This window comes from Rhea americana, unplaced genomic scaffold (assembly GCF_003343005.1).
Source record: "Rhea americana isolate MKP2758 unplaced genomic scaffold, rheAme1 scaffold_181, whole genome shotgun sequence".
Taxonomy (NCBI): Eukaryota; Metazoa; Chordata; class Aves; order Rheiformes; family Rheidae; genus Rhea; species Rhea americana.
Genome location: NW_028185939.1, coordinates 127,388 through 153,811, shown reverse-complemented (window position 1 = coordinate 153,811; position 26,424 = coordinate 127,388). Strand labels below are relative to the sequence as shown.

General features: G+C 46.6%; 1 protein-coding gene across 2 annotated transcripts in view; it reads right to left on the bottom strand.

The window, feature by feature from the left end:
- The window catches only part of PKD1 (polycystin 1, transient receptor potential channel interacting), a 59,668-nt gene extending 33,498 nt beyond the window's left edge, over positions 1 to 26,170 (bottom strand). The window contains exons 1-15 of one of the 2 annotated variants that reach the window (XM_085301906.1): positions 26,003 to 26,170; positions 25,021 to 25,092; positions 23,175 to 23,344; positions 20,473 to 21,141; positions 19,545 to 19,728; positions 15,529 to 15,743; positions 14,316 to 14,428; positions 14,105 to 14,231; positions 12,265 to 12,539; positions 11,047 to 11,796; positions 9,536 to 9,667; positions 7,686 to 7,861; positions 7,079 to 7,212; positions 2,880 to 6,502; positions 1,791 to 1,940 (exon numbers count right to left, since the gene is read on the bottom strand). In XM_085301906.1, the coding sequence (XP_085158032.1) occupies positions 1,791 to 1,940; positions 2,880 to 6,502; positions 7,079 to 7,212; positions 7,686 to 7,861; positions 9,536 to 9,667; positions 11,047 to 11,796; positions 12,265 to 12,539; positions 14,105 to 14,231; positions 14,316 to 14,428; positions 15,529 to 15,743; positions 19,545 to 19,728; positions 20,473 to 21,141; positions 23,175 to 23,344; positions 25,021 to 25,092; positions 26,003 to 26,034 (6,822 nt within the window). In that variant the 5' untranslated portion in view covers positions 26,035 to 26,170. The remainder of the gene's footprint in view (positions 1 to 1,790; positions 1,941 to 2,879; positions 6,503 to 7,078; positions 7,213 to 7,685; positions 7,862 to 9,535; positions 9,668 to 11,046; positions 11,797 to 12,264; positions 12,540 to 14,104; positions 14,232 to 14,315; positions 14,429 to 15,528; positions 15,744 to 19,544; positions 19,729 to 20,472; positions 21,142 to 23,174; positions 23,345 to 25,020; positions 25,093 to 26,002) is intronic. The other variant, XM_085301907.1, reaches the window with a different exon arrangement.
- Between the last annotated feature and the right edge of the window lie 254 nt (positions 26,171 to 26,424).

Here is a 26,424-nt window from a genome sequence, read left to right as displayed (position 1 = left end):
CTCTTCACTGTCTGCAGCTGACGAGAGGCTGACCCAGTTGGACTATGGCTACTCTGCTGGGGACACAGGAGTGCTGGGCTGTGGTCCTTGCCCTCGACCCAAATGGTTCAAAATGGAAAGCATTTACAGTCCAGAATAACAGAGGATCCAGGGCAAGCCAGGGTTTACACTGGATGTTCTTTCCCATGCAAAGGCAGTGTATGTCCCCTCCAGTTCTGCAGCTGAGGCTGTCTTCCCCTATCCTGCTCTGGTCTGCAGAGCATGGCCTAGAGTTGCACGTTGCATTTCAGGACCTGACCCTTGAGCTCTTGAGTGCACTGTTCACAGCCCACTGCAGGTCAGTGTTTCTGACGGTACTTATGCCCTTAAAAGACAGGAATGATGATAAAAATAGCTAGAAAGCACAACTTTCACTGTGCCAAAAATGCATTTTGCTCCATGGCCTGGAAGAACCAACTTTTCCAGATAGCGGCATGTTATCCCAGGCTTTTAGCTCAGATCTAACCTTTCCGTTTCAAGATTTCTACCACATCTCCCCAGCAAAGCATTCTGAGAGATGAGTGCTTTAAAACAATYAGTCTTTCAGACACAATGGCTATTTTGCTATGACTCCTGTATTTTGTTTAAATTCCTTTAATCCCCTAGGAAACAAGGCTGTCTAGCATTTGACAGAGCCCTCTGCCCTGGCATAATGAATATTCTTAATTCAAAGAAAGGCAGTACTGAAGAGACTGTTTAATATGGCAGGCTTTTAAAAGAGGAGAAATATTCCACAGCTTTAAGCCGGAGAGCATTGAAGCTTCATTCATTCCTACAGTATTTGCAAATTTCCTATGACACTGGAATCATTGTTTTGCACTCATGCATGGAAACCAGATAGTACGGAATGTCCTTGAAAGACTATCAATTTAATTTTTTTCTTTTTATCCTCCAGCTTTGGTTTAAAACCCAGGCTGTAAGAGTTTCCACTTTCAGACTAACTATATCTCTAATTGCCAAATGCACCATGATGAATGTTTCTGACATAAACCATAAGTGCTGTCGGACTGCAGATGCATTTAGTGTTAGGTTTAATTTGACATAAACAACATGCACTTAAAAAAAATCTTCCCTTAAAAATTTAAAAAGGAAAGAAGGGAARAACTGTTGACAGTGAAATCAAGTATCAAGCCACAGAAAGCTCCAGGCAAAAATCAGGGAAGAGCCCAATGTTGTGAAGTGTAAAGAGCCTGGGACTGCACACAGTGGTGGAACAGCTACTGCTCRTGGATTCCTTTGATGCTCTGCTACAGCAGATCTCTGCTGCAGACTATCAGGCCCAGTAACTGTGGCCAGCAGTGTTCAGGGCTGGGTTAACAGTGCAGTGTCTGCACAGAGTGAGATTAATGCAGGTCTAAAGGAAGGAAGAAACTAAAAGCCTTGGCAAGACAAGCAAGAAATGCTGCCCAAGACAGCACAGGATGAATATATCACTGAAATACCCAGGTCTATTCCTGCCAAGGCATCMGTTATGGAGCCCCAATGATGCCTTGAGATCTCTCTCCTCCCCGCTTTCTCTTGCTAATTGGTGCAGCTGGATAGTGGTAGTTATCCCCAGGTAAACTGGCACTGGCTCTGGGATCAGGCCGGGGAAGCAGCTGGTGGGAGTCACCTCTGGTAGGGCACAGTCCTAAACCAGYAGCACTCTTCTCTAGAACCTTCCTTAGGAAAAGGGCCATGGATTTCCAAGTTGGCTGTGCCCAGTGACAGGCGCGCAAGGACTGAGAATGATAGTTTTCTGTGGTACGTACGGTTTGATTTGTTGCCTCGCGATTCATACCCGCCTTCCAGACAGTGAGGTCGAATGTGTACTCCACATCTGCTTCTAATACAGCTTTGGGAATGGTAACAATTCCTCCCATGGCACTGAAATTCAGAGAGCACCCTGCAGCCGAGCTCTGCTTGCAAGGAGAAAAGAACTTTCAAACTCTTCTTGCTATGGGTGTACATCTGGTTAATCCACAGCCCAAACATTCAGGTCCACCCAAAGTCAAGTTCTACTGTTACAGATCTTACTCTGCAATGCCACTGCCAGGGATGGGAGAAACAGGGTGGTGTCTGGTCAGTAAAGCACATTATCCTATTTGTCAGGTTAGTAAATAGCACTGGGAATACTTCTGTATTTCAGCTGAGTTTCAAATTCTTATTTTATACCAAATAATTCTTTACTAAATAGTTTATAAATATTGCAAAAAGTCAAACAACACAAAAAATTGTATGAAACTATGCCTAATTCACACACATCGTTCCACTTTATAGAGATTAAGATAGAAAGCAGTGACCTTTTACAAGCAAAACAACCCTGCGTTCAATCCGGTTTAGTATTCCTGAGGAGGATCTCCCACAAGAAAGTGAAAGAAAGGGCCCATGCCCTTTTATTACTGTAAGGCAAGACCATTTCGGTGTGTGAAGATGTGAGGAACAGTGACCTGATTGTGACTCCAGTGACCACTATTTGTGTTTTCCCCTCCAAAGCCTAACTTTGGCCTCTGCTGAAATCACASGCATTTAACTACTAATAGGAGAGGGACCAGAGCCCTCAGCTTCCTGTACCACAATCTCTGTAATTCCTTCACATAATGGGAGCAGCTGCATAAAAACTGTGCACCAGAGGCCAGGTACAGAGGAAGTAGCACTCCACAGCAGTTTTTGGGCCATCCTTCTCAACTGGGAATGGGGTAACCTCTGCAGCCCTCCTTCCTGAGTAGCTTTGCTAAAGATGCTCACAGAAGATCCCCTCAAGACCATTTCAACCCAGACACAAACATGTATGTTGGAGCTGACATGCAGTTGGCACTCCCAAATGACCATGCTCTGTACCTGTGCACAAATGCTCTTACCTTGGAGGACCATGTACAAGACCACTGGTAAAACAATGGAGTCTGTTCACCATCATCCAAGTTTGGGTCATAGGATTTCTTCCCATCCAAGACTAAGTCCTGAGTGTTGGACCATACCCGGTATGAACCCCCATCAATGATTGGGACAAGTTTACTTGGTATCACGGTCACATTGGCAAAGATACTTTTGGACAGTGGGGTATCTCCAAAGGAGACAATAAAGATGAAACAATAGTTCCCAACTTCCAGGGCAAGCTTTGGCACAACCAGCTGGGGCCTGTTCATGTCAACGCCTGGCAGACGAATCCTACTGGAGTCATCCAAGCGCACACAGCTGGGTGCTTGATATATCTCCCACAGATGCTCTGTCTGGTATTTGATGCAGCCTCGTAGGTCAATCTGTGCCTCTAGGTAGTTCCTCTGGGACCGTTTCATGACTACTTGAGGGGGCAAGGCTAACTCCACCTCTGGCTCTTCACACTCCAACACCTTGACAGTGATGGTAAGATGGGCTATGAAGAAGCTGATGAGATTGGTGGCATTCACTTCCACCAGGTAATCCCCAGGGCTCAGGTAAGAATAGCTGACCACTGGCACCCTAGTCATWTGAGTGGAAGAGCCATCCCCAAAGGTCCACAAGAACTCAATACCCCTGCCATGTGGCACCACTGCTGCTTCAAACTGCGTTGTCCTGTTGACAAAGGCTTTGGTCGCAATGAGGGAGACTTGGACTATTGGGTCTTGGACCTGAATGGTTCTGGTGATATTGATAGCACCCAAGTCATTGAAAGCACTGAGGTGAATCTCAAGGAGCCCTGCAGCTTCCGGAGTGTAAGAAACTCTCTCTCCTGCCATGGCGACCAGAGAGCAGCCCTGCTCTTTCCACAAGGAGAACTGCCAAGAGAATGACACACGAGAGCCACTCCCCACCTGGGCACTGAAGATCTTCTCTGTGCCTGTTGCTATGCCTTGCTCACAGCAGTTCAGGAGTCTGACATCGCGGATGGCCTCCAGGACTGCAATGAGCACCTGGGCATGGGCAATGCTGATCTGGTTCTGCACTGTCACAGTCACCAAGTAATCGCCACTCTTGGTGAACTCATGTGTGTACCTGGACCCGTTGAGCACCACAGAGTAGTCCCCACTTATGCTCACCAAGTAACTCACAGAGGTACCTGACAACATCCTGATCACAAAGGTAACCTGTTCCCCTGGCTCTACCACCTTCTTGCTGGCAAAAACCTCCAGTCCTTGAATTCTGTCCAGCACAGAGATATTCCTGCTGGCCAGAGCCCAGCTGATGTCATTTGATGCATTTAGGTAAACCGTATAAAATCCTGCTGTAGGAAACTTGACTGCCACAGACTGGCCTGTCAATGTACCATTTGGCACATCCCAAAGCCATGTCACTTCAGTCCCTCTCTGCAGCTCCCCCTCAAAGACCACTGTGGAGCCTGATGAGACATATCTACAGTCTGGCTCTGCAGTCCCTATACTCAGTCCCTCTATGACCTCCTCTACATGGACATAAATTGTTGCATTGGTGGAATCCAGCTTGTTTTCTGCTCCAATGATGACCTCTATAGCTCCAGGGCTCTGAAACGAGTGTATAATAAAGGGTTCAGAGGTAACAAGAGAGAAGCCATCCTCCAGGTACCAAAAATATGTGATGCCAGTGCCACTGGTTATGGTGGTACTTATGTTAACAGACGCATTAATAGCAGCTGGGTTGGGGAAAGCAGAAGGCTTTAGAAGGCCAATGCTTTCAATGAACTCCAGTGTCCTGTTAGCAGTTGCACAACCCAGCATGTTAGTGGCTTTCAGATATACAGTGTAATTTCCAGCTTCTACGACACTCAAGGAGAAGATTTTCCCAGTGAAGGTCTGCACAGCATCACCATCCTTTTGGGCTACCCAGCTGTACGAGATGTTCGTCCCCTCCCTCACCATTGCCTGCAAATGCAGTGTTTTGTTAGTTGGGAAATACATATCCTCCACCAGGTCACTACTAGCCACCTGCAGGCCTTCAATCTGCTCCAGGACATAGACATAGATGCTGTCCTGCAAAGAGCTGATCTCATTCTCTGCTGTCACAATGACATTGAATGTGCCCACGGACCGGAAGGTGTAGGAAATTGTGGAAGAGCCTTGGATGGGAGTGCACCGGTCACACAAGATCCAAGAGTAGCGGATGGCACTGCCAGCTACAAGCGTGGCTACAAAACTCACTGAACCATTTAATGGCACCACTGTCCTGCTGGCATTGATGCTAAGCCCCTGGAGCCGATGTTTTACTGTGACATCAATCCTAGTCTCATTGAAGCTCACGTCATTCTGGCCTGTCACACTAACAGTGTAACAGCCTGTGCTGTTGTAGGAGTGGGTAGTGATTTGGCCAGGCTTGGTAGTGCCATCTCCAAAGTCCCAATGGTAACTCACTTTGGTTCCATTCATGTTGGCAGAAAACAGGTAGATTTGGTTCAGCTCCAAAACCCTGGTTCCATTATATTCAATCTTTGCTACCCCAACTGGTTCTTGGACTTCCACAAATGCTGTGTCGTTATTGAATGAGACATTGTTGGAGACAGTCACTGTGACCAGGAAGACTCCTGTGTTCTTATAGGTGTAGCTGACTTCAGTCCCACTCGATCTAGTGGACTCATTATTCCCAAAATCCCAACGATAGCGGTACTGATAGAGAGGCATGGCACTGACCTGGAAACTGCTTTCTTCACCAAGCCTCACAAACTGCTTGGAAGGAAGAAGCGTGACATTGACTATCTCTGGCTCCACACAAACACTGGTGAAATAGTGAGCCTTGTTAAACCTGCTTGAGAGAGTCAGGGAGAGGGGGAATGTCCCACTGCGGGTGAAGTTGTGCATAACAACAGGGTCCCCACTGATTGTGACGTTGGATGAACCATCCCCAAAGGTCCAGTCAAAGATGTATTCATCAGGATTCCCTGTCACATATGCAGTGAGCTGCACRTCCGGATGCTCAAGGATGCAAGAGGTAGGCTCTATTTTGAGTACTTCCAGGACAAATATCCGAATAGGCACAATTTGGGAGACAGAGTTCACAGGATTCACTGCTGTCACATTTACAGAGCAGTTGATGTCCTTTATGTACATGTGTTCTACCACTGGCATGTAGGTCCTCAGCACGGTCCCATCCCCCATATCAAATATCCAGGTGATACTGTCCCCTGTCTGCACTGAAGCATTAAAGGTTACAACTGCACCCAGCTCTGCTGCCTCATCTGCAGAAACATGGAGCCCAGTTATCTCTTCAAACACTTGGTAACACTCAACTGTCTCCACGCTGCTTATGGTGTTGTTCACTGTCAAGGTGATGTTGTACACCCCTCTTCTGGGGTAGCTGTATGTTGCAGTAGGCTGGCTCTCTGTAAACAGTGAGGACCCATCCCCAAAGTCCCAAGTGTAGACAACGCCATAAGGAGACGGCAGTGGATTGGCTCTGAAGGTGACTGGATGGCTCACAACTAGAACATCCTCATCCGTTTCCATCTTCACTTCAATCAAATAACTGTGAATGTGAACTGGGGTCACATGGGTGAGGTTCTCAAACTGGTTTGACACTAGAACCACCAAGGCATATTCACCTGCACAGAAAGAGAGCAGAAAAAGAATAGTCACATCGGAAATGTTTGTGCAACAGCTTTCTCAGTAGTGCAGTAGTTTGGGGAGTGTGACAAGGAATTCAAGTGAGATACTCTGTTCCTGCATTGTGCTTCTCTCTTCCATTCCAGGACCAGCAGGAATTACAGCTAAGCTATGCATGTGAGGACCAAATACCAGTAATAAGCCAGTCTGACACATGCACCTGCTCTTGCTCCCTCTAGTAGCGCTCCCTAGCCCACCTGCCATCAGCACGGAAACTAAGAGCTCTCCAACCACTTGGTCTATCTGCTGAGACTGTCCAGAAAGGGGACTGCATGCTGTAGACTTTCATCTTACAGTGTGGACAAACTTGTGCTGGAAACAGAGCTACAGACGACGGCAACTGGTAGTGACTTCCAGTCGCTCTGCTGGCAGTTTGCTCAGGAACGAGACAATGATTTTCATGTCATTCTTTCATTTGAAGGTGCCCAGACACCTCTGAAGTTCTTGGCCTTGTAACCTCATACAACAAAAGTATCTGAGCCCCTTCCTCTCCAAAGAACCGGTCTTGAGCATACCTGGGTCTTGATAGGTGTGTGATACATTGTGCTCTATTACAACCTCATGGACGCTGGGATCAGGAACGAGGAAAGACTTGTTGTAAGGAGGTTTGAACTGGTATGTCTCCTGGACACCATCTCCAAAATCCCACCTGGAGAAACACACAAACCATGTTATGCTGCACAACGGGAGAACAAAGGAAATCCCAAAGGAATCCTTTCCTGGTTTCAGAGCTGTCCTTCAGGCTCAGGGCTGGGGTTATCAGGAGCACTGTGGGGAAGTATAATGCAAAGTATCAAAGCAATAGCTGTGCTAGCCCCGCAGAAGTGTGACAGAGAGGAGTATATCACTCCACTCCACGCTTACCAGTATATCACTGGTAAGAAACAGAAGAATTCAATATTAAATCAGTGTTGCAATCCTACAAAAGAGGATTCTTTCAGGCCTGAAGTATAGATCCCAGTGTAGCTAAACCACACTTCCAGGAATTTCAACTGAACAAGACAGTATCTGAAAAATTGGCTATTTGAAAACAGTTGGCCCCCAGGAGAGAAATAATGCAGGCAAGACTGGTAAGCCATGCACAGCAAGACCCTAAGTTTGAACAACTTGCAAAGGACTCACAGAAACATAGCATCCACAGCTGAATCAATCTGAACTCGTGCTGTAAGCTCCACAGTGCTGTTCTGAGGGAGGACCGGCAGGATACCCAACACAGTCAGGTTCTTCATCTTATTCATCATCTCCACCGTGACATTGTAATTGACCGTAAAGTTACTGACGTGGTTGGAGGCGGTGAGCTGGGAAGGACAGTGGGACAAAGAATGCATTTGGGATCACCTTGCCGTGCTGCCCTCTCCTGAGAGTGGGGCTTCACTGTACTGAAGATGTCCCCCCATGGAGGTGAGCAGGTTAGGTCAGAGCAGAGTAGCCTGTGGGACAGGAAGGCAGAAGCAATAGCCTGAATCGCACTGGAAAGCAGCACAGATTGGAAGCTCACCTACCTGGAGAAGCCACCTCCTGTTGAAACCATCACAGCTCCACTGCTAAATTAGTCCAAGACATGATTGATTCTACCCACAAGAAGACAGGGAGAACTTCTTGTCCTCATACTCCCCTGGCCCTGAACTTGCCAATCATCCTTTTGCCTGCTCTATGTGTACCCTACACACTGTCTCCAGCTGCTATGCACAGGCAATCGCTGACATTGAGGGAGCAGCAGTCACCTGGATTCTTTGAGATAGTGGCAGGTGCATGGCTCCAGCCACAGAGAATGGGGATGGGAGGGACTTCACAAAACCAAGCATGCCAAGAGCAGCTCCAACAGCCCAGGTTAGCAGCACAGACAGGGAGAAGAAAGTTTGGAAGTGGAGGGAAAGCAAGTATAGACAGACAAGAGAYTGAAGGGACCTGACAGAAATAGAGCGGGATAGTCAAGGTTACCTAGGCACGTAACACTGATGCAGCACCTAATGACAAGGCATCTTAACACCTCCTCTCCTGCAGGAGAGTTCAGCGGCTGACAGCAGCTCCACACCCAGTGGAGTAGAATCCTCACACTCCAGAAAACAGAAGTAAGAGGTTTGTGCCTAAATTTCTGTGGATCTGTTACACTGAAACCAGGCAACCCCACGCTAACACCACCTTGTTGGTTCTGCAGAAGCAATCTAGACTCACTGGCATAATGCTGCACTCAGCAAATTAGTGCTACCCTGCACTCAGTGTCTTTCTCTTCAGGAAGCCAGTAGTTACCCTGCAAACATAACCAAGCAGCTTGGAGCCAGAGTAGGACTTTGTGCACCACAGTACAGGGTATGATACAGAAGGATGTTCTAGCTAGAAATAAGTTCCTATTCCACAACAGATACCTCCCTTTTCACAGGGTCTCTGCTCTATCYTTCTTTTGGGGTCATGACAAAACCTAGTGTTCCTGTCTGCACCAGCAGAAAGAGAACAAGTCAGAGACCAGAAGAGCTTGTAGCAGAAGCTCTGCCATGGCTGTGAAAGGCTTATGTTTGCATACTGCCTCTGCCTGGTTCTAAACCCACATTTCCTGCATAGCAAAGTGGTACTTGGGCATCCTGCAGTGGGGCTCACTGCCTCTGTTCTACTGGAGAGCAACAAAGGGAGAGACTCTGTGGACAGAATGATGAACATGGAGAAAGGAGGAGAAAGGCCAGATGAGGAAGAGAATCAAGCCAGCAGTAAAGGAGGCCACAAGAAGAAACTCTTGCTATTTTTGTTTGCAATAGCAGCCCAGTGAGAAACAACAGACAAGCACTCCTTAGTAGCACACTGAAAACTTTCTCAAGTCATCTGCAGCATCCAGCATAAACCTCCACTACTGACAGCTCCTGAGTAGGGCAGGACAGCTGAAGAAACCTCTTTTCTACCTTCTAATCTTCCTGCTCAGTTTGTGGGATGAAATGGAAACCCAGAATTGAAATGGTGTTATGGGAAAGGCCTTGGCTTACCGAAAGCTTGTACACAGCCGGGCTTTGGTAGATAACGTTGAAGACAACGTTGTAAAAAGTGAAAGATGGCTTATCATCTACTGTCCATCGGAAAGTCACATCTGACCCGGCTTCCATCACGGGGACGTAGCTCTGAAAGGCATGAGGACACTTTATACCAGTGCAGGAGAAAAGCATGCACAGCGCTTCTCAGAAGATCTCCAGCTGAATCAGAGAGGGAACAGAGCCAGACTGAGTAGTATTCTGTGGCTGAGTCTATGCAAAGAGAAAAATTTCCCACCTCCTTTACTATGTAGGGAAAAAACTTCCTTTACCTCCTCACTACTGCTGTAGTGTGAGGTTTTATAAAAGCATATGTAAAGGATATAAAACTTCCCATTCTGATCACGATTCTGCTGCATTTTGCCGTTCATTCTCTCCATATCACTATTCTACTCAGAAATGTGACAGTCTGCAGGTTACTCCAGAAAGTCTATTATTTCTGTATTTCTGTGTCATATTGCAAGGAGTAGCATCAAGCACCTATAGGGCAGAGCTCTCAGAGCATAACTCTGAGACACATGATCCTCTCTGGATTTGTCTTCTGATAGAGAAATGCAGACCCAAACTCTATAAATCAACAACAGAGCTGGGAGCAGAACCCACACCACCTACTTCACACAGTTTTCTGCTCTTGTGATCAGGTCTTTTTCTCACAGGCTAAAAAAAATCTGATATCCTTGGAGAAGTAACTCAGCTTTATCTATACTAAGCTGTGTCTCTGATCCTGGTCCCTTGATGATGCTTGACCCAAAGGCTAAGATGGCTGATCTACACTGAACAGGGCAGGCCCCTCCTCACTCCTACAGGGTCTCCTACATAGATCATGCCAGCCAGGGAGGCTGAGACTAAAAGGTATTGCAGGCACAGGGTTCTGCCATAAGCAGCGAAAGACTGAACAGAGCATYTGACAGATAAAATGGATAGTTATCAAACAGGTCCTAGGGCTTGGCTGTGGCCCTGGGGATAGGGTTTTGAGGAAAAAAAACCCACAGACACCAGAACACGTCCAAGACTTTGATGGATGGATGAAATATGTTTACAGCTTCAGCCAGCTGGTAGAAGATTTCAGTTGAGTAAATCAAAATGCCAAGGGAGTAACTACCCTGACAAGTCAATGGTAGGTGAATACTGGCCTTTGATAATGCATCTGTTTTTCTGAGCAACCCCCTGAGCAAATGGAAAGTCAGTATTCCCCTAGCAGGAAGCACTGCCTTCCCCTGGAGAGGATTAAAATGAGCAAACAGCAGAGCTGCCTTCCTTCTTGAAAGCATCAATGTTTTCTGGCACATGCATGTATCTGCAGTGGTGCTGACTGTGTGGGCATGTGAGCTAGCCTTTAGCAGCAAGCAGTGCTCCATCTTGACAAGTGTGGAACAGAGCCCTGATGCTCCTTATCAGTCAAACCCACGTCATCAGCCTTCAAGGCTGAAAACAGTACCAATGAATTAAAAACAGCAGTAGTGACTCACCACTCGTGTGTTTAGCAGGACTCTGCTCTCAGGGTCAGGGGTGGCTTTTAGCCCACGGATAGGCTCCTCCACCTTCACTGTAACAGTGATGTTCTGGGAGCTCACAGTATTCTCTGCAATAAGCACGTGGGTGCTCAGCCCCTCCCTGAGGCTGCTCAGGCTGACCACAGCAAACCAGGTATCGTTGGTCTCTCTAGCACAGTCTGCGGTCAGTGACAGAATCGCTGCTGGGCAGGACCCTTTGAAGGGGAAGGAATGATTGTCTCCCAGCCAGCTGGCTGTCGCATTCATCCCTGAGGACAGTTTGACAACCAGGGTAGTGTGGTTGGATGGTACATAGACCTTGCCGCCTTGTGGAGGGGGGTGGATGACACGCAGGCCTGACACCAAGGAAGTGACCCAGAAACTGCAGGACAGATTGGCACTGAAGACCCCATTGTCCACATTGGCTCTGACTGTGTAGCGTCCTGGATGCTCCAGTCCTGCATTGTGGGGGCTGATCATTGGGACCAGCTGTTCCTCAGCATAGCGAACTCTGAGAGAGCAAATGGTGTTGTTTGTCCAGGTGGCACTGGTGAAACTGGCAGATAGGCCATGTGCCCAATCTGAAGAGTTAGTGCTTAGGAAGTTGAGTCTGTAAGAGGAGCTGGTACCTGGCTGGCACTGGAGAAGTAAGCCCAAGCCTGCATTATGCTGAATACTGAAGATATCATTGGTCCTGACAAAGATATTTTCTTCTTTGAATGTGACCTGCAAAGAGAGGAGACATTCGTGGATTGACACATCCAGTTTTGATCACTCAGAACCCAATTGTTGCTTGGACAAGACAGCTGGATTTACTGTATTCTCCTTAGCTACTCTGAATCAAATGTACTAACATGCAAGTCAGCTTTATGCTACCTCTCCACTCCTTAAATGCAATGAGAATAGCCCAGGGAATTTGCACAAAACCTGAAACAGAACCTTTTGGCCAACTGTACTATTGCAACATATTACTGGGGGGTAGTTCCTGGCTTAGAGAGGGGAAGAGAGGAGGTAGTGGCCTGAGCTCTCTGCCAGGCTTGCCATGTATTCTCTGTGTGACATTGGGCAAATCACTTCATTTGAATGGACTTGAGTTTCTCCATGTGCAAATTGGGAATGATTCTTATTGTACCCAAAGCACTCAGAGAAAACTGCTCCACCTATTACCGGTTACGGCAGCTAATAAACACTGACCAGATAYGGGGAAGAAGGGCCAGCTGGTACTGCAAAGACAAATTCCTTGATGAGTTCATAATTAAGTTGGCTTTCATTGTGCTGAAAGGAAACAGGGATGGGACTGTTGGCAAGAGAACTGTTGGTGCACTCTGTCGTGTTGCAGCAGTTGTTCAGCAACAAGCACAAATCAGTCAAATGACACCACTGGAAACCAGCAGGACATTCAAGTAGAGTCCAGTTCCCATCATCCTGAGACGTGTGGAATGGGTACGTATCGTTCCCCTTCTGGTAGTCTGGAAGAAATGAAAGAGAAAGCAAAGCTCACCATTCTGACAAACAACACTTCTAGTGATTTTGACTGAAGATGGCTCCAGTCTTAGCAAGAGCTGTAACTGCATCCTGGTGCTATTTAAGAGAAAAGTGTCTGTTCTAATGGAAAATTTCACAAAGGTGTGAAGATTATTAAAAAACTAAGTTAGTTACTTTTCCAGTGAAAATGAGCCAATTTGCAATCTAAGAGATCTATGTTCAAGTGAAAACTGGCCCCAGAAAAAGCAGAGCTGGCTCTGACACTGAAAACACATTAAGTTACTTTACTTAAGTTAATGTTTCCATGTCAAAATATCATTTTTTTAGTGTCAAAACTATCCTTTTGTAACCAGCCAACCGTATGGCTATAGCAAACATTATTGCTGCAAAATTAATTGTTGCCAAAACTGTGACTATTGAGCTGTTGTACAAGGAATCAAAGGCTTATTAGATTATCTCATCCATCAGGAAGAAATGGGCTCAGGAAAATGTTCTTCCTTGTTAACCTATGGGGCCAGATGGACCAGAATGCATTCCAATTTGATGTGTCCAGACTTCTCCAGTAAAATGAAAAGTATAGCTTAGAAGAGGTATTCACTTCTACACATTCCTTACGTTCCAGTTGGACTTCATGCATTAAGACAGGTAACAAAGCTGTAAGAAAGCRTTCGGGATACTTGTGGGGAAGAAATATTGTCCCTAAGTTGCAGCTGCTGGTCAGCTCAAACTAAATGGAAACAGAGGCCTGTACATTTCTGTAACTACCACTCTGCAACGCCCAATTTGCAGATTCTGCTTTAACTCAGAGCTGAGAAACAAAATTGTCCGGAACTGTCCTTAAATGAAGATTCATGAGTGCAAGAAAGATCTCTTGTTTAAACAGAGATGGTCACAGGAAAATCTGGAAATTCCTCAGGGTGTCTAAGGAAACAAAAATGCTTCTTTGTTTTGGGACTTCTGTCGCTGAAGTGATGAGTGATGTGACTTTCTCAGCAATGCAGTCACCTGGGCAGTCAAAGAGGGTTTGTACCATCCCAGTTACAGCTGCAGGTCCAGAATCTGCAGTCCCCATGTCAGTCCTCCACTATTCTTCTTTCCACAGCTGATGAAGAGCTATTACTGAGTTGCACAGCTGTCCTCTACTCATTGCTCCTCTGCAACCGTCCCTTCACTTAGAAATGTCTCTTTCAATTTCACAGTTGTTCTGGTTGGCTCMAGTAAGACCATTTTTACTCTGGCTTTGATCAACACAGTTGTGCTCTGCTCCTTTCTGAACAGATTGGTTGAGGTAAAGTTCATCCACTCAGTTTTTCCCTCTATACACTTCTCCAGGACACTCAATTCTCCAAGGCAACCTCAGGCTATTCAACTTCAGACTCACAGACTTTGTATTTGAGACTCCTCAAAAACAGAACCAAACCTCTGAGCCTTTAAAGTCAGTTTAGAGCTTCTGCTTTAAAGAGCGAGAATGTCACACACACTCAGTTTGACATGGCCGTGGTGGCATCAGCAGTAGAATTACTGAAAGTGTTGAGAGGAAATGTCTCACCTTCTCTGTGTATCGGTCTATGCACCTGGAACTTCACTTGAACAGGCTGATGCAGTTCCTGTGTCACAAATTCCAGGGCAGTCAAAACCCCCTCATGCCTGAATGCCAGCTCAGGAAACACCATCACCTGCAAAATGAAACCCAAGGCTCTCACATACCTGAGCTTCTCTGGGCTCCATCTGCAACAGCAGGATGCCTAAACCTCTCTTACCTCCAYGACTTGTGAAGCAGCTGACAACACATCTTCCGTCACGTTTTTCACAGCCTCATGTGTGTCAAACACAGGGTCTCCCACATAAAAGTTTTCAGCATTTAAGACAATTCCTGTTTACAAGGGACACATTTGAACAAAGCCTGTGAGACTCAGCGAGGCCTGCAGCTGTTTCCCCACCCTGCTCATGCTTGCTCACACAGCAGAGCATTAACTGTTTTGGCCCACTCAAGAATCTGTAACTACAGCTTTACTGGAGAAGCAGCTGCTCTAACACTCTAGCCACTTCCTTCCTCTTACAGACGTTTTAATTTCTTTCCCAACCTGCATAATCAATGCTTGCAGAATTAGTGCAATTCTCAGTGAAAATGAAACTTCATTTGACTTCTAGGAATGCTGCAAATACTTCTTCCTTCCAGTACCCCAAGATTTGCTTTGAATTTTTGAGCATGAGATGCACTCCTGTCTTCCCTGTTCCCCCTGGACTCCACAGCAAATGATTTTCATCAATACTGAATAGCTCTGCTTGTTCACATCCATGTCAAGTTCTGGGGACTGAACACAACTAGTTGATGCTGTCCCTCCTTCCAGAGGGAGGGAGCCCTTTTATCAGCTCTGTCCTTTCCATTTTATTTGAATCACCCAATATTTGCTGACCTTCTCACTTCTCTTTCTTACTCCTTACCCTCCCCGTGCTGCTTTCTAATCCTGTTTAGAAGATGGGAACGTATTTTCCCAGTTAATTCCCTCTCCCAGCACCTTTGTCTGGGGGGAGGGGGCTACCCAAGATGCAGRAACTGGCTCTTATCTTCTCAAGAGCTTCCCTCTTCTCTCTGCTTCTATTAATGGCAAAGACTGTAGTGGGCTGAATTTGTCCTTTGGGCTGAGGCCAAGGGAAAAGACAGGGGAGACAGGAAACAGGGAAGAGGGGAACAAACTCTTCTCTTTGTCCTCTGGGGACAGAAAAGAGCTTAAATTGCAGAAAGGGAGATTTGGAGGCCTTCTTGAGGGGGACCCTGAGGTTGCCCAGGAAAGCAGAATTGCCAACAGTGAAAGTTTCTGAAGTAGGTCAGTCAARTATCTGTTGGTAATATTGTGGGGGTTTCTAGCCCCACTTGGTCTGGATGACATTCTCCATGCAGTCCTGTTTTTTCTTGGCATATGACACCCACCTACCCATCCCAGCTGACAGCAGGAGAGAAGCATGGCCCACCTTTTGGCTTGTACTCGCACACATAGCTGTGCTTGGCCATGCACAGGTCTGTATTACACTGGCCTGTTGGGCCCATCCGGACACAGTGGTCAGCATTTGATGGATGTGGTTCTCCTGGCAGCCAATTCTGACAGCTCTCCAGATTAAATCCTTCACCACTCTGTTGTGCTCCAGTGCTTGCAAAATCATTGAATCCAATCCAGACATCGAGGCTCCTTCAAAAAAAGGGGGGGGAGTATGTCAGGAAATCACGAGTATTAGAAAGGTCTGGGACAAATGCCATCTATAGTTCTCAATGAAAATAATAACCTTAACAACAACAGCTCCATCCGGGTGCCACTGGCTACATTTAAATTGTCAATTACTAACGGATTTCAATATTCATTCTACCACYGGGACCTGTCTCTTTAATAACGGTCTCCTTCCTGGCACAACATGCTGCTGTCTACCAGCCATTCAAATCATTGTCCTAAGGATTACAGAAAGTCATCTGCCCTGTGACATACTATGGAGACAGCTGAGCCAAAAGAATCTGGACAGAGCAGTTGATGCAAACAGTACAGTGTAATGGAGCTGGGAGGGAGAAAAAGCTCACAGGGATCACTGCGTGCAGCTGATTTGGACTCTCGGTACCGCTGGCCTACAACTTGAATCACCCCATTCCAAAATGCAGATCTCTCACTCAGGTTACAGCAGAACCCAGTTAAAGGCATTGTGAGTGCCACAGAGCTCATGACATACTGTCAAGCACTGATCCAGCTGCAATGGAACCTCAACTGGTACAGTACAAAGATATCTGAGAGGCTCATGAAATACAAGCACAAGATGAAACTGGCTGGAGAGAAGATTCATTGAGTTTCATCTTGTTTTTCACATCTCCCAGAACTCTCTGAAACTCCAGGTCTTCTGCTTCCCCAAGTTGGAGTCACTTCCTTCAAAAGGCTCTGTTTACTAATACCATCAAGCAGCCCTGTCTCCCTTTCCAGTGGGCACGGAGGGCCGACAGCRACTCACAGGTGCTGAAAAGCCTGAGACCAGTTCTGCTGTGGCTAACTACACTTGGATCAAGCTGTTAACTTATATAATATAGAGAAACAGGATGATATGCAAACAAAAAAGTACCAGCAGGTTGCCTTGAACCTTAGATCCCACTTAGGAGAGCTGTGTGTTAAAATGGCCTGATTGCATTTGAGTTTAAATGACCCTCATGCATACATTTAAGTCCACATTGAGTCAAGACTGAAGAGGCATAATGCAGTTATACAAATTGTCTGAAGAAGTTGTGTCTTCTAGAAAACTCATGCTTCATCTCTGGAGACCTGGAAATTTGCCACTAGTCACTTCTCTAATACAAATGGGACTAGCACCTGGGCAGGGTCAAATCTCAGACTGTGTCAGTCATGGGATCTCCTGTCCAAATTGGCAGGTCTTTGAGGCAGCTGCTGGAAGATAATAAACATTCTTCAGCCACCACTGAAATGCAGTGAACTCTAGGGTACAAAGACACCAGCAGCAGAGGCTAAAGCACTGCAGGGAGATGAACCCCACAAACATGAGAATCTGCCAGGATCATTTTAGGAAAGTGAAATGTCCCTTCAACATTTGGAAACTGGCTGAATTTCAGTAGGGATTCAGGTGGAAAGTGTTGAACGGTCTTTTATAGCTACGAACAGCCTAGACAACTGTTTTTAATCGCACCCAACAGAAAGTGAGGTATTTGTTCCATATTAACTTCTAGAGGGAACAGCCTTAACATGCACCCTTCAAAACCCCCAGCTTCCTCTCTGCAGTTTCTCCTTCAGGCTGCAATCGATTCTGCTATGGCACTGCCCCTCAGCTCCTATATACTCGCAGGATGGTACAATTGCTCTGCAAAAAGCAGACAGATATAATTGGTGCCTCTCCACCACTAGGCTCACGCCAGATGAAATGATTAATGAGGTCATGCTGAAAAACAACGATGAAAATAACTGTTCTGTGAATCAGTAGTTTTCACTGCAAATAAGATTAAAGAATAAATAACCGCTGTGCTCTGCTCCTGAAACACTGGCAGGGATTAGGCAGAATGGGCTAGGAAACTGCCTGTTTGCTGCCATCAGTAAAATCTGATAGTTTTTCCTTTTCTAATTCCAGCTATGATCTAATTGCAAGTCATCAAAAAAGAAGAAAAAAGAAAAAGGTTGATTGGATTGCTCCACACCCCTGCTTCACTGCTTGATCCATTACCTTGCAAAGAGGAACAGGAGGGCCCTAGTCACCCTCTGAAGCAAAATGTGGGTTTTTCTCTGCCTCTGAGGAATGAATGAGTTGCTGTGCTTGCAGCAACAAGAGAACAAAGTCTGAGGAGGCTGAAGGGGAGAAGGGCTCTGCGGTGGCTCAGAGGGGGAAAATGGGTCCCCTGAAGAGAGTGGGTTGGCGCACACTGCTTCTGGAAGAGGGAAAGGGACCATTTCAGCATGTATTACTCCTGGGAAGGTGATCAGATGATAGCGCCAAAGGAGAAAAGAGAGAGGTCCTTGCTGCTGCATGCTCTAATGGGAAACAGATTTTTGCTTCTGTCATTTTCCCACAAGAAACTATGGAAGCTGCATGTTCCAAAAACCCGTGGCTTGGTTGATTTGTCTTTTATCGCTAGGGAAATCGCATCCTGGAACCATCTCATTCATGTTTATCTGAATGGATTAATAAAATAAATACATGAAATAAAGGGGGGCCGAAAAGGAGAACAATGTGGAGCAGCAGCTGGGAAACAGCTTGGGCAGCTCATTCTCCTCTGAGGTCTTATGATCTGCTTGCACTGCAGTTCATCAAAAGCCCTGCACGCAATGCCTGACAAATCAGTGAACCAAGTGACCCGTTCCTAACCCACTAGAAGAGACAGAATCCTTTTCTCCAGAGCAGGGACCATGTTTGTTATCTCAGGATAAATCCCAGTATGAAGAGAACAGGGCAAGAATATAAGTCTGGGGAGAAGAGCTGTCAGGCCTAGAGCAGGCATGTTCAAAGACTGCATCACATGCAGCTGTCCTCCTCTCATGTGCTTTCTGGGCCATGTTTATTAAGAAGACATCTCCAACATTTCCATCTGGGAGTGCTGACAAGAGCTGTCAGGCCTCTGAAAACTCTGCTGGTCATCTTYCTCTGGAGATGGCTGGTGGCAGAAAGGGCACGTAGAAGGGCAGATGTAATCAAAAGCTGACGCTTTTAGTGCTGCCTGTTTATAAAGCCCGAGTCCTGAGGTGGAACAGATGTTGCTGGAGCCTGACATCAGGAAGGAGTGCTGCTCCTTCTCAGGATCGAAAAAAAGAAGGGAAGGGGTCTGCACTTCAGGCTGCAGCCGTGTGTCTGGGAGGACGTGGGATTCCCAGCTGAGAGGAAGGATTACAGCATGGGCTGGTGCCTTGCGACAGCAGCTGCTTGATGTCACAGTGACACAAACCACTCTACTCACTACAAAATCCAGCTGAGATTCTGCTGATCAAGGTAGCTGGTTGTAAGGTCATATTCAGGCTCCGCCATGGAAGCCAAACAGCCTCCAGACACCAGCACCTGACCTCATCCACTGTCCAATCTGAGTTTGTAAATTTTGCTGAACACCTGAGTGCAGGGTCAGCGCAGCCCAGAGCTGCTTGTTCCTGGCTGCAGCTCTCTGCAGCATTTCAGATGCACCCACAGATACAAACACAGAGCACAAAAATGCTCACCTGCAGCAAACCCACAATTCACAGTTCCAACCTCTAATCTTTCTGCCCCTTTCCACTTCTTCCCTCCATAAACAAAAAAAGCCCAGCTCTGTTCATTCCTCCTCTTCACTCAGCAGCCTTTTCCCTGCATCTCCCTGTACTGTATTGCATTCTGCCTGGATCCACATGTCTCTCCAACCCGACTGACAGCAGTGGGTTGTGGGCTGCCAGTCTCTGTACACACAGGCCATCCCCTGGACACCTCTGCAGATGTGACTAAAGGAACACATGACCATTCTCTGGGAAATCTTAGCCTTTACCCCCATCACTTACCTGATCACATGAGTGACCAAAAAACTCTGGATCTCAGGGCTGCTCACAAAAGCCAGCTCTCCGTTGCCATGCTCCTGGCAGCGCTGCTGTGCCTCCAGCCACTCGGCCTTCTCCACCACTAGCTGATAGCAGTGGTTATTGCCCGGGAAAACCAAGCCATCCAGAGGACACATGGGGTGAACTGCTGCATGAGAAAGAAAATTACAGACGTGATGTCATTCTATGGAGCCACACATCCTAACCCAATCACAAGGCCCCCAGAGAAGTCCTAAGATACCAGCTAAGCCTGTATGCTCATCATTGCCACGGGATGGCTCCCATCGAAGACAAGGCTCATCCTGCTGCTGCCTGATCAGTAATTAACCCATTAGCTTGTGATACAGGGTTGAATGCATGGTTCTGGCTGTCCTTACCTCACACACATCACACTATTTGGAATCTTTTACCTGATTGCATAGGATCCTTTCATCATAAAAACAGACTAATTCAGAGGGAGAGAGAGATATGAGGAATGCCACAAAGACATAAGACATTGAGCTGTTAATATGCTGATGGCCCCCATGCACACAAATGAGCATGGATGCAGGGCAAATCCAACCCACACTGGCTCCAGGGAGCAAAAATATACCATGAAACTGATCCAGGGAATGAAAGGAACAGGGGTGCAAGGTGCCTGGAATGTCCTGATCATTCTGAAGGCAGTAAATTCAATTCAGTGTTGAACGGCACTCCGTACAGTCATGTACTTGGCACAGTACAGAGCAAAACATTGCCTGATCAGCTAGGCTAAAGCGCAAGCGTGTACGGACTGCACAGAGGAATCTTCCCTTACTCCTCACAGGAAGGAAGAGGTTTAGAAGACCCAGAGCTCAGTGCCATCCCCCCTCTTCGCCCAACACCCATTGGCCTCCCAGCTAACCTTGCTTACCTCTGCCTAGCTCTCCGGACTCTGCAGTGATACTGTACAACACTGCAAGGCCAGTGCCACCTCTGTTGCGGATCTGTATATCCAGACTCTCATTTGTCTTGAGCAAGGAAGGACACTGTAGCTCTATCTCTTGGGGTGAAGCTACCACCTCAATTTCTGCCTGTACATAGGAGACCTTGGTGCCCACAAAGAGAGTGGCAGTGACATTGTACTGTCCAGGTAAGACATAGGTGTGGATAGCTGTACTCCCAGTGGTGTTGAGAACCTCCGACTGGTCCCCAAATTCCCACTGTAAAGTGCTGACAGCAATGGGAATACTGATATTGAAGAGCACAGCCTGGTGAAGGCTGTACCGGGGCTGGAGTCCTGTGAAAGACACAGGCAGCTGTGCCTGGAAGGGAGAGCGGACATGTGAGGGTCCACCACAGGCCTGCCCAGACAAGTGCTCAGTGCAAAATGGCAAACAACCAGAGGAAGAGTTTGGTTCATGGGCAGTACCACACAAACACTGCCCCTGGGCGCTGAAGCCTCCATACTCTTGGTCTTCAGCATAGCAGAGGGCACTGCAGGTCTCCTCAGTGAGGTTCCCAGGGAAAACTGATGTGAAGAGGATGATGAATTCAGTCTCTTCTGTGTGGTTGCTCGTCAGACACGCTATATATTGAGCTCCTGGGGGAGAGAACAGAAGATCCTCTTGCAAAACAACACTGCAAAGACATTACTTGGTGAAACCTTCCAAGAGACACCACTCCGCCTCTGTGAATGGACTTCTGGACAGTTTMTAGTCCAAGCATTTCCTTTTTCAATCTTGCCTAGTAAGTTTTTGATCCCTCAGAAATGTTTTCTAGTCTCTTGAGGCTAGCARTGACAGAAATCACAAGCCAGTCACACAGATTTATGGAGAAGCAACACTCAGCAAATAAAAAGGGCATTTGGAGAGCCTGCCAGTCCCACAGGATATGGAGCCACTGAGACTGTGACCCTTCCAAAGGAGCCCAGAGGACTAGTGACCAAGTAAGACCAGGAGAATAGATTGTCTCCTGGCTGCACCTTGGCTTGGCATTGTATGGTGCCTGGGGTTTCCAGCAGCAAGCCCATGATCAAATATAGTTGGACAGAGYGTTATGCTGAGGGCAACACATGGGGGGAAGTGCCTGCTGGACTCTCCACCAGGCCTATGCAGGAGGTGGGCAGAGAGTACAGCCACCTTCCTCCTTGGAGAGAGTCAAGAACTTCTCAGTTACTTGCAGATACAGTCTGGTGCTAGAAAAAAAAGATGTTGCCACAGAGCCTGCACACACAGGCCTGCTTGTGTAYGTGGCAAAAGGATACACATACAGGCATTCATAGGAAAGATGCACAAAACACTCATTCCCAGAGCAACAGCTCATTCGCTTGAGTTTGCTTCCCCCTCACTGGCTTGCAAGGGGTGGGACATCTCTCTGCCACAAGCACACATGCACTGCCTCTGCCCTGCACACAGCCGCAGGCCAGCTGGGACTGCCTTGCCTCCTGTCCAACCCTGCCCACGCAACCGAGCCATGTTTGCTTGTCTGTTTCTGTTCGTTGCTACAACATTTCCCCCAAACATCTCAACAGCTCTGGCCTTGCATGATTTTCCCATATCAAATCTGTCCAACTCTCCAGCTTTCTCCATGGCCTTCCTGCARATGCTGACCGACTTTTCTTAAGAAAAGTCCCCTGCAAGGAGGGCTGTGGCCTGGGAACTACCTTCCTTTTAACACCAGCCTGGTCGTACTCCTTACCCGCTGCTGGTTATTGACAACTGTCAGTAGCTGGCCCCCTTTCCCCAGCCCACTCCCACTAGACTGAACAACTCCAGAAGAAATTTGCATTTCCATACTAACCACATTACTTAAAGAAGGGAGCAACTCATTATCAAGGGAAATAACAGTTYCAGTGACTCCTGTGCCAGTGAACAGCACGCTATAGGGTGCTGCAAGGCTGTAGTAACTTTGCTGGGGAAAGCAGAGCAGCCACAACCTGGGTTTTGGTTGTGGGAAAGAACTGCAGTTCACTAGGTGGCTCCATGGATTCCCATTAACTCCTACTCTCTCATCCTTCATCACTGTGCCTTCCTGCCATGCATTAAAGGAGATGACTTCTGCCTTTGAGGGGAGTGCTCTCTTCCCCTCTCACTCAGAGACAGTTGAGCATTCAGTGTGGTTAGTTTTCTTAGGCTTCCACTCCCCTCCTGCCAAGCAAACACTGCCCCATGTTTATACTAGCAAGGCAGTCAAAAACATGCACCACAAGCAGAAGGTCTTTAGATCAGGGGCAGCGTTCATTCAACACTCCTGACATGGAGTGCTGTCACCTGCAAAGATTCAAAGTAGCACGTGTTCAGGTCTCATCARTTCCAATGAGATTTCAAGAACCTGCTTAAGGTCTGACGAGTTCTGAAATGCTTGGGAATGACAGCTTAAGGCTAGAGGTCAGGGAGTGAGAACCATCTGATGCTTGCTTGAAGCTGTATGTAATGAGTTTGCTGATCTCAGCCCTGCTGTGACTAACTGTGTCCTCAGAGCATCACAACAGTCATACACTACCATTACTTGTTCAATTAGATTAGAACTAGTGACTTAAGGGATAAAGAGGTCTAAACAGGCTCATCACCCTTGGGCTCACTGTTCCCACTAGCTTAGTCATCTCACCCACCAGAGCCCTCTGCAGTTCCTTACCACAAGTTGCACTGATGAATGAAACACTGAAGAGAGAAAGGTTTGCCACTTCAGGAGGGTGGGCACATCTTGTATCTGATGCCTGAATAACTTTAACTTTTCTGTCTTCCACCCAACGGGGCAACCAGGAAAGCTTGCAGTCACAAAAAAATGGATTCAAACTTAAGTTTCTGTAACAGGGAGATCAGAGAAGAGTTATGCATTAACTTGACAACGGGAAGCATGTGCTAAGTGTTAATTACACCTACGTGCAGATCCCTCACTGTTCCCATCTGCACCACTCCAGTGAAATGCTTGAGAGAGAGCTGCTAGGGGAGTTAATGAATAGGGAATCAAGCAATAATTAACACAAWTTTTCTAGAGGCTAGAATGAGGCAAATACTCCAAGTACTTTTTTCTCTCCACAAATAATTGTTGCAATTAGAAGCAAATTACAGACATAATCTTATATTTAAAATAGTCTGCCATCTAACAGCCATTGGATGTAATGGCAGCCTCTATAGCTAAGGGAGACTATTTACAGCTCCATTAAAAAATAGCTAAGAGGATAAAATTGATCTGTCAAAAAAGAAATGCAAAGTCAATGATAATCTTTCCATGTCGCAGTTTACTGAAAAGATGGAAACGTTAATTGCAGCCAAGTTTGATCCAAATTGCAGCCTTTGGCATTCAGCTGTGAACAGGACAGAGATGGAAAGATGTTTGTTTAGCTGACGCCGCCTGGGCTGCTGCAGGGGTTGAACCCAAGCCTTTTACCACTAAAAGCATTACTCTGCAGGCCGGCCTTAGAAGGGACAGATTCACTTGCACCTAACATGGATYCCTTCTCTTTTCAATGCCCTTTATAAATGAAAATGCATAGCAGAAAACACCCCTTGCGCTTTGTCTTCAGGAGAACACGTAGCTGARCTCTTTTCTTGCTCGTTTCGAAGGGTTCATCCTTTGGCACATTCAGATACAGAACTGTCACCCTGTACTGTGCTTTCACGTAGTTCTCCTGGAAATGTGTGGCATTCCCTCACTTCCCTGCACATATCATCAGCCCAGATTTTAATTACTTCAGTTGAAAACCATTATAAGAATGGAATCACTTAGAGTGAACATCTTCAAGTGCCTTCAAGTGCTTCAGACACCTCAGTAAGGCTCTCCTGTGTTGTCGGTCAGTACCCTTTTCACTAGATCTCCTGTCCCGAAAAGCGACCATAGAAACAGGAATAAGCGTGACCTGGAGCATGGCCAAACAGTAACCTCTGTAGAGCTAGTGTGGGAGAGAAGTGGGAAGCCAAGAAGGTAGCAGCACAAGCTGGATATATTCAGGAGACAGAAGCGAAGTCTAGGAAGAGGTTAGGCTTGAAGGGCACCAACTGGACCCAAGAGGAGCACACAGCTGGAAGAGGCAGCTAGAAAGAGTCCAAAAGGCAGCTGCAGGGACTGTGGGAGGGTAAAGGAAGCAGCAGTTGGAGAGAGAACATCAGAGCAGCCTGGTAACAAAAAAGTGGAAGTCACTRTATCCACTCATCCCTTTACAGCAGAGGACCAGTCAAGCACAGATTCMGCCTCCCTCTGCCAGTGTTGTGTTCCCTAAGGCTCATAGGCTTTGAAAATGTCAGAGAGAAGGATGAGGTTCATGTTGTCACAAATTCACCAAGGAAGCAGCCAGCAAGCAGGCAGAGCCACAAGAAGARTTAATGGGGACTGAGGGCTTCCATTCCCATGACGGGAAAGTGCTTGCCTTGGGTAAGTACCCGAGACGTCCTGCAGACAATGGCTGCATCTCACCCCACAAAAGGAAGAGCTACTTCAGGGAAAGCTCTGAACAGAGAACTAGAAGACATAGAGAACTTACATTTCACTTAAATTAAATAAGTTATCAAATATTCCATCTTCTAATGTAGAAATCTTGTTGTGGCTTATATCTCTGTAAAAGAGGGAAAATGAAACGGAGAGTTTAGCAACTGTTCATCATGCTCGTAACAACCTCCCGGTCAACATACAGGATCAACCTCTGTCCCRGGCTCTGCTTGGGGACTGGTTACCTTCTGGATACCTTGAGTCACAAAGGCCACTTGCATATGATAGAAAAATTTCCAGCTAGGCACTGAGTCCTTCCGTAAGGACTTCTCCTTCCAGATTTTGAGATGTGAAGAGGGCGGGCTGTCTGGGCTGTCAGCTATTCTGCTAAAACCATCAACTTGGGTTTTAGTGCTAGCTCTGCTGGTGCCTCTTTGGATCTGATCGTGCAATTCTTAAAAGACACCTGACCTTCTCTAGGAATTGCCAACAAGCAACAATGCAAAGCTACCCGACCAGTAACCGAACCCATGGCCATGCTCTCCTCCCTGCCCACACACAGTTCAGACATCTTTATGAAAGGGGACAACTCACAGTGTGYGGAGGTATGGGACACACAAGGCTTTTCACCACTACTGTTGGGCTCCTCAAAGGACCCTCAGAACTCAGCACCCAGTTTCCTCTGAAGTTCAGTGGCATTTTGACACCACAGCTTTATCATCCTTCTCCATATCCAGACACACGTCTTATGACAAATTTAGTTCTTCACTCTTTTGCCCCAATCTCCCCCCCTACCTAGCAGTACAGTCATGCAAGCTCTGTCCAATTCTCTGAATGCCAGTGTGTGAATGCGCCATTCACTGGACTGTGCAGCTAAATGCCTTGAGGAAGGAATCTACACAAACATATGCATGGGGCTCGACAGATCAGATTAGGCAAGAACAAGGCTAACTCATGAAACACAAGTGTGTGTTTTAGGTACCAGCTCAAATGTGCATTGTTAGCTGGAGGACTAGAGGTCTGCAGCATGTACTTACAGTTTTGCCAGAGAAGTCAGGTTTTTAAACATCTGAACATCTAAAATGCTGATCTTGTTACTGGAAAGATCCCTAGAGAAAGAAAACAAAGTTTTCACTTATCATTCAATTTCATTTTGTCATTTCTTCATTGCTGAGGCTTAGAAGAGCTTCTCTCCAAACTCTATCCAGGCTCCAGACAGAAAGTTCTTGGTGTATGAAAGTGGAACAGTTCTTCTAGCCAAAGAAAACACYCTTCCAAGCATTTGCTGCTCAAAGCTTTCATAATGTGTAGATACAGGTTAGGACTGTCGTTATATGCCTACCATTCTGYAGCATATTTAGAATAATTACAGACATGACAAATGTATCACTAAATTTCAGGCATCCTTTTAAAAAATTATTCAAGTCTAATATACATTCAAAAAAGTAATTAAGAGACA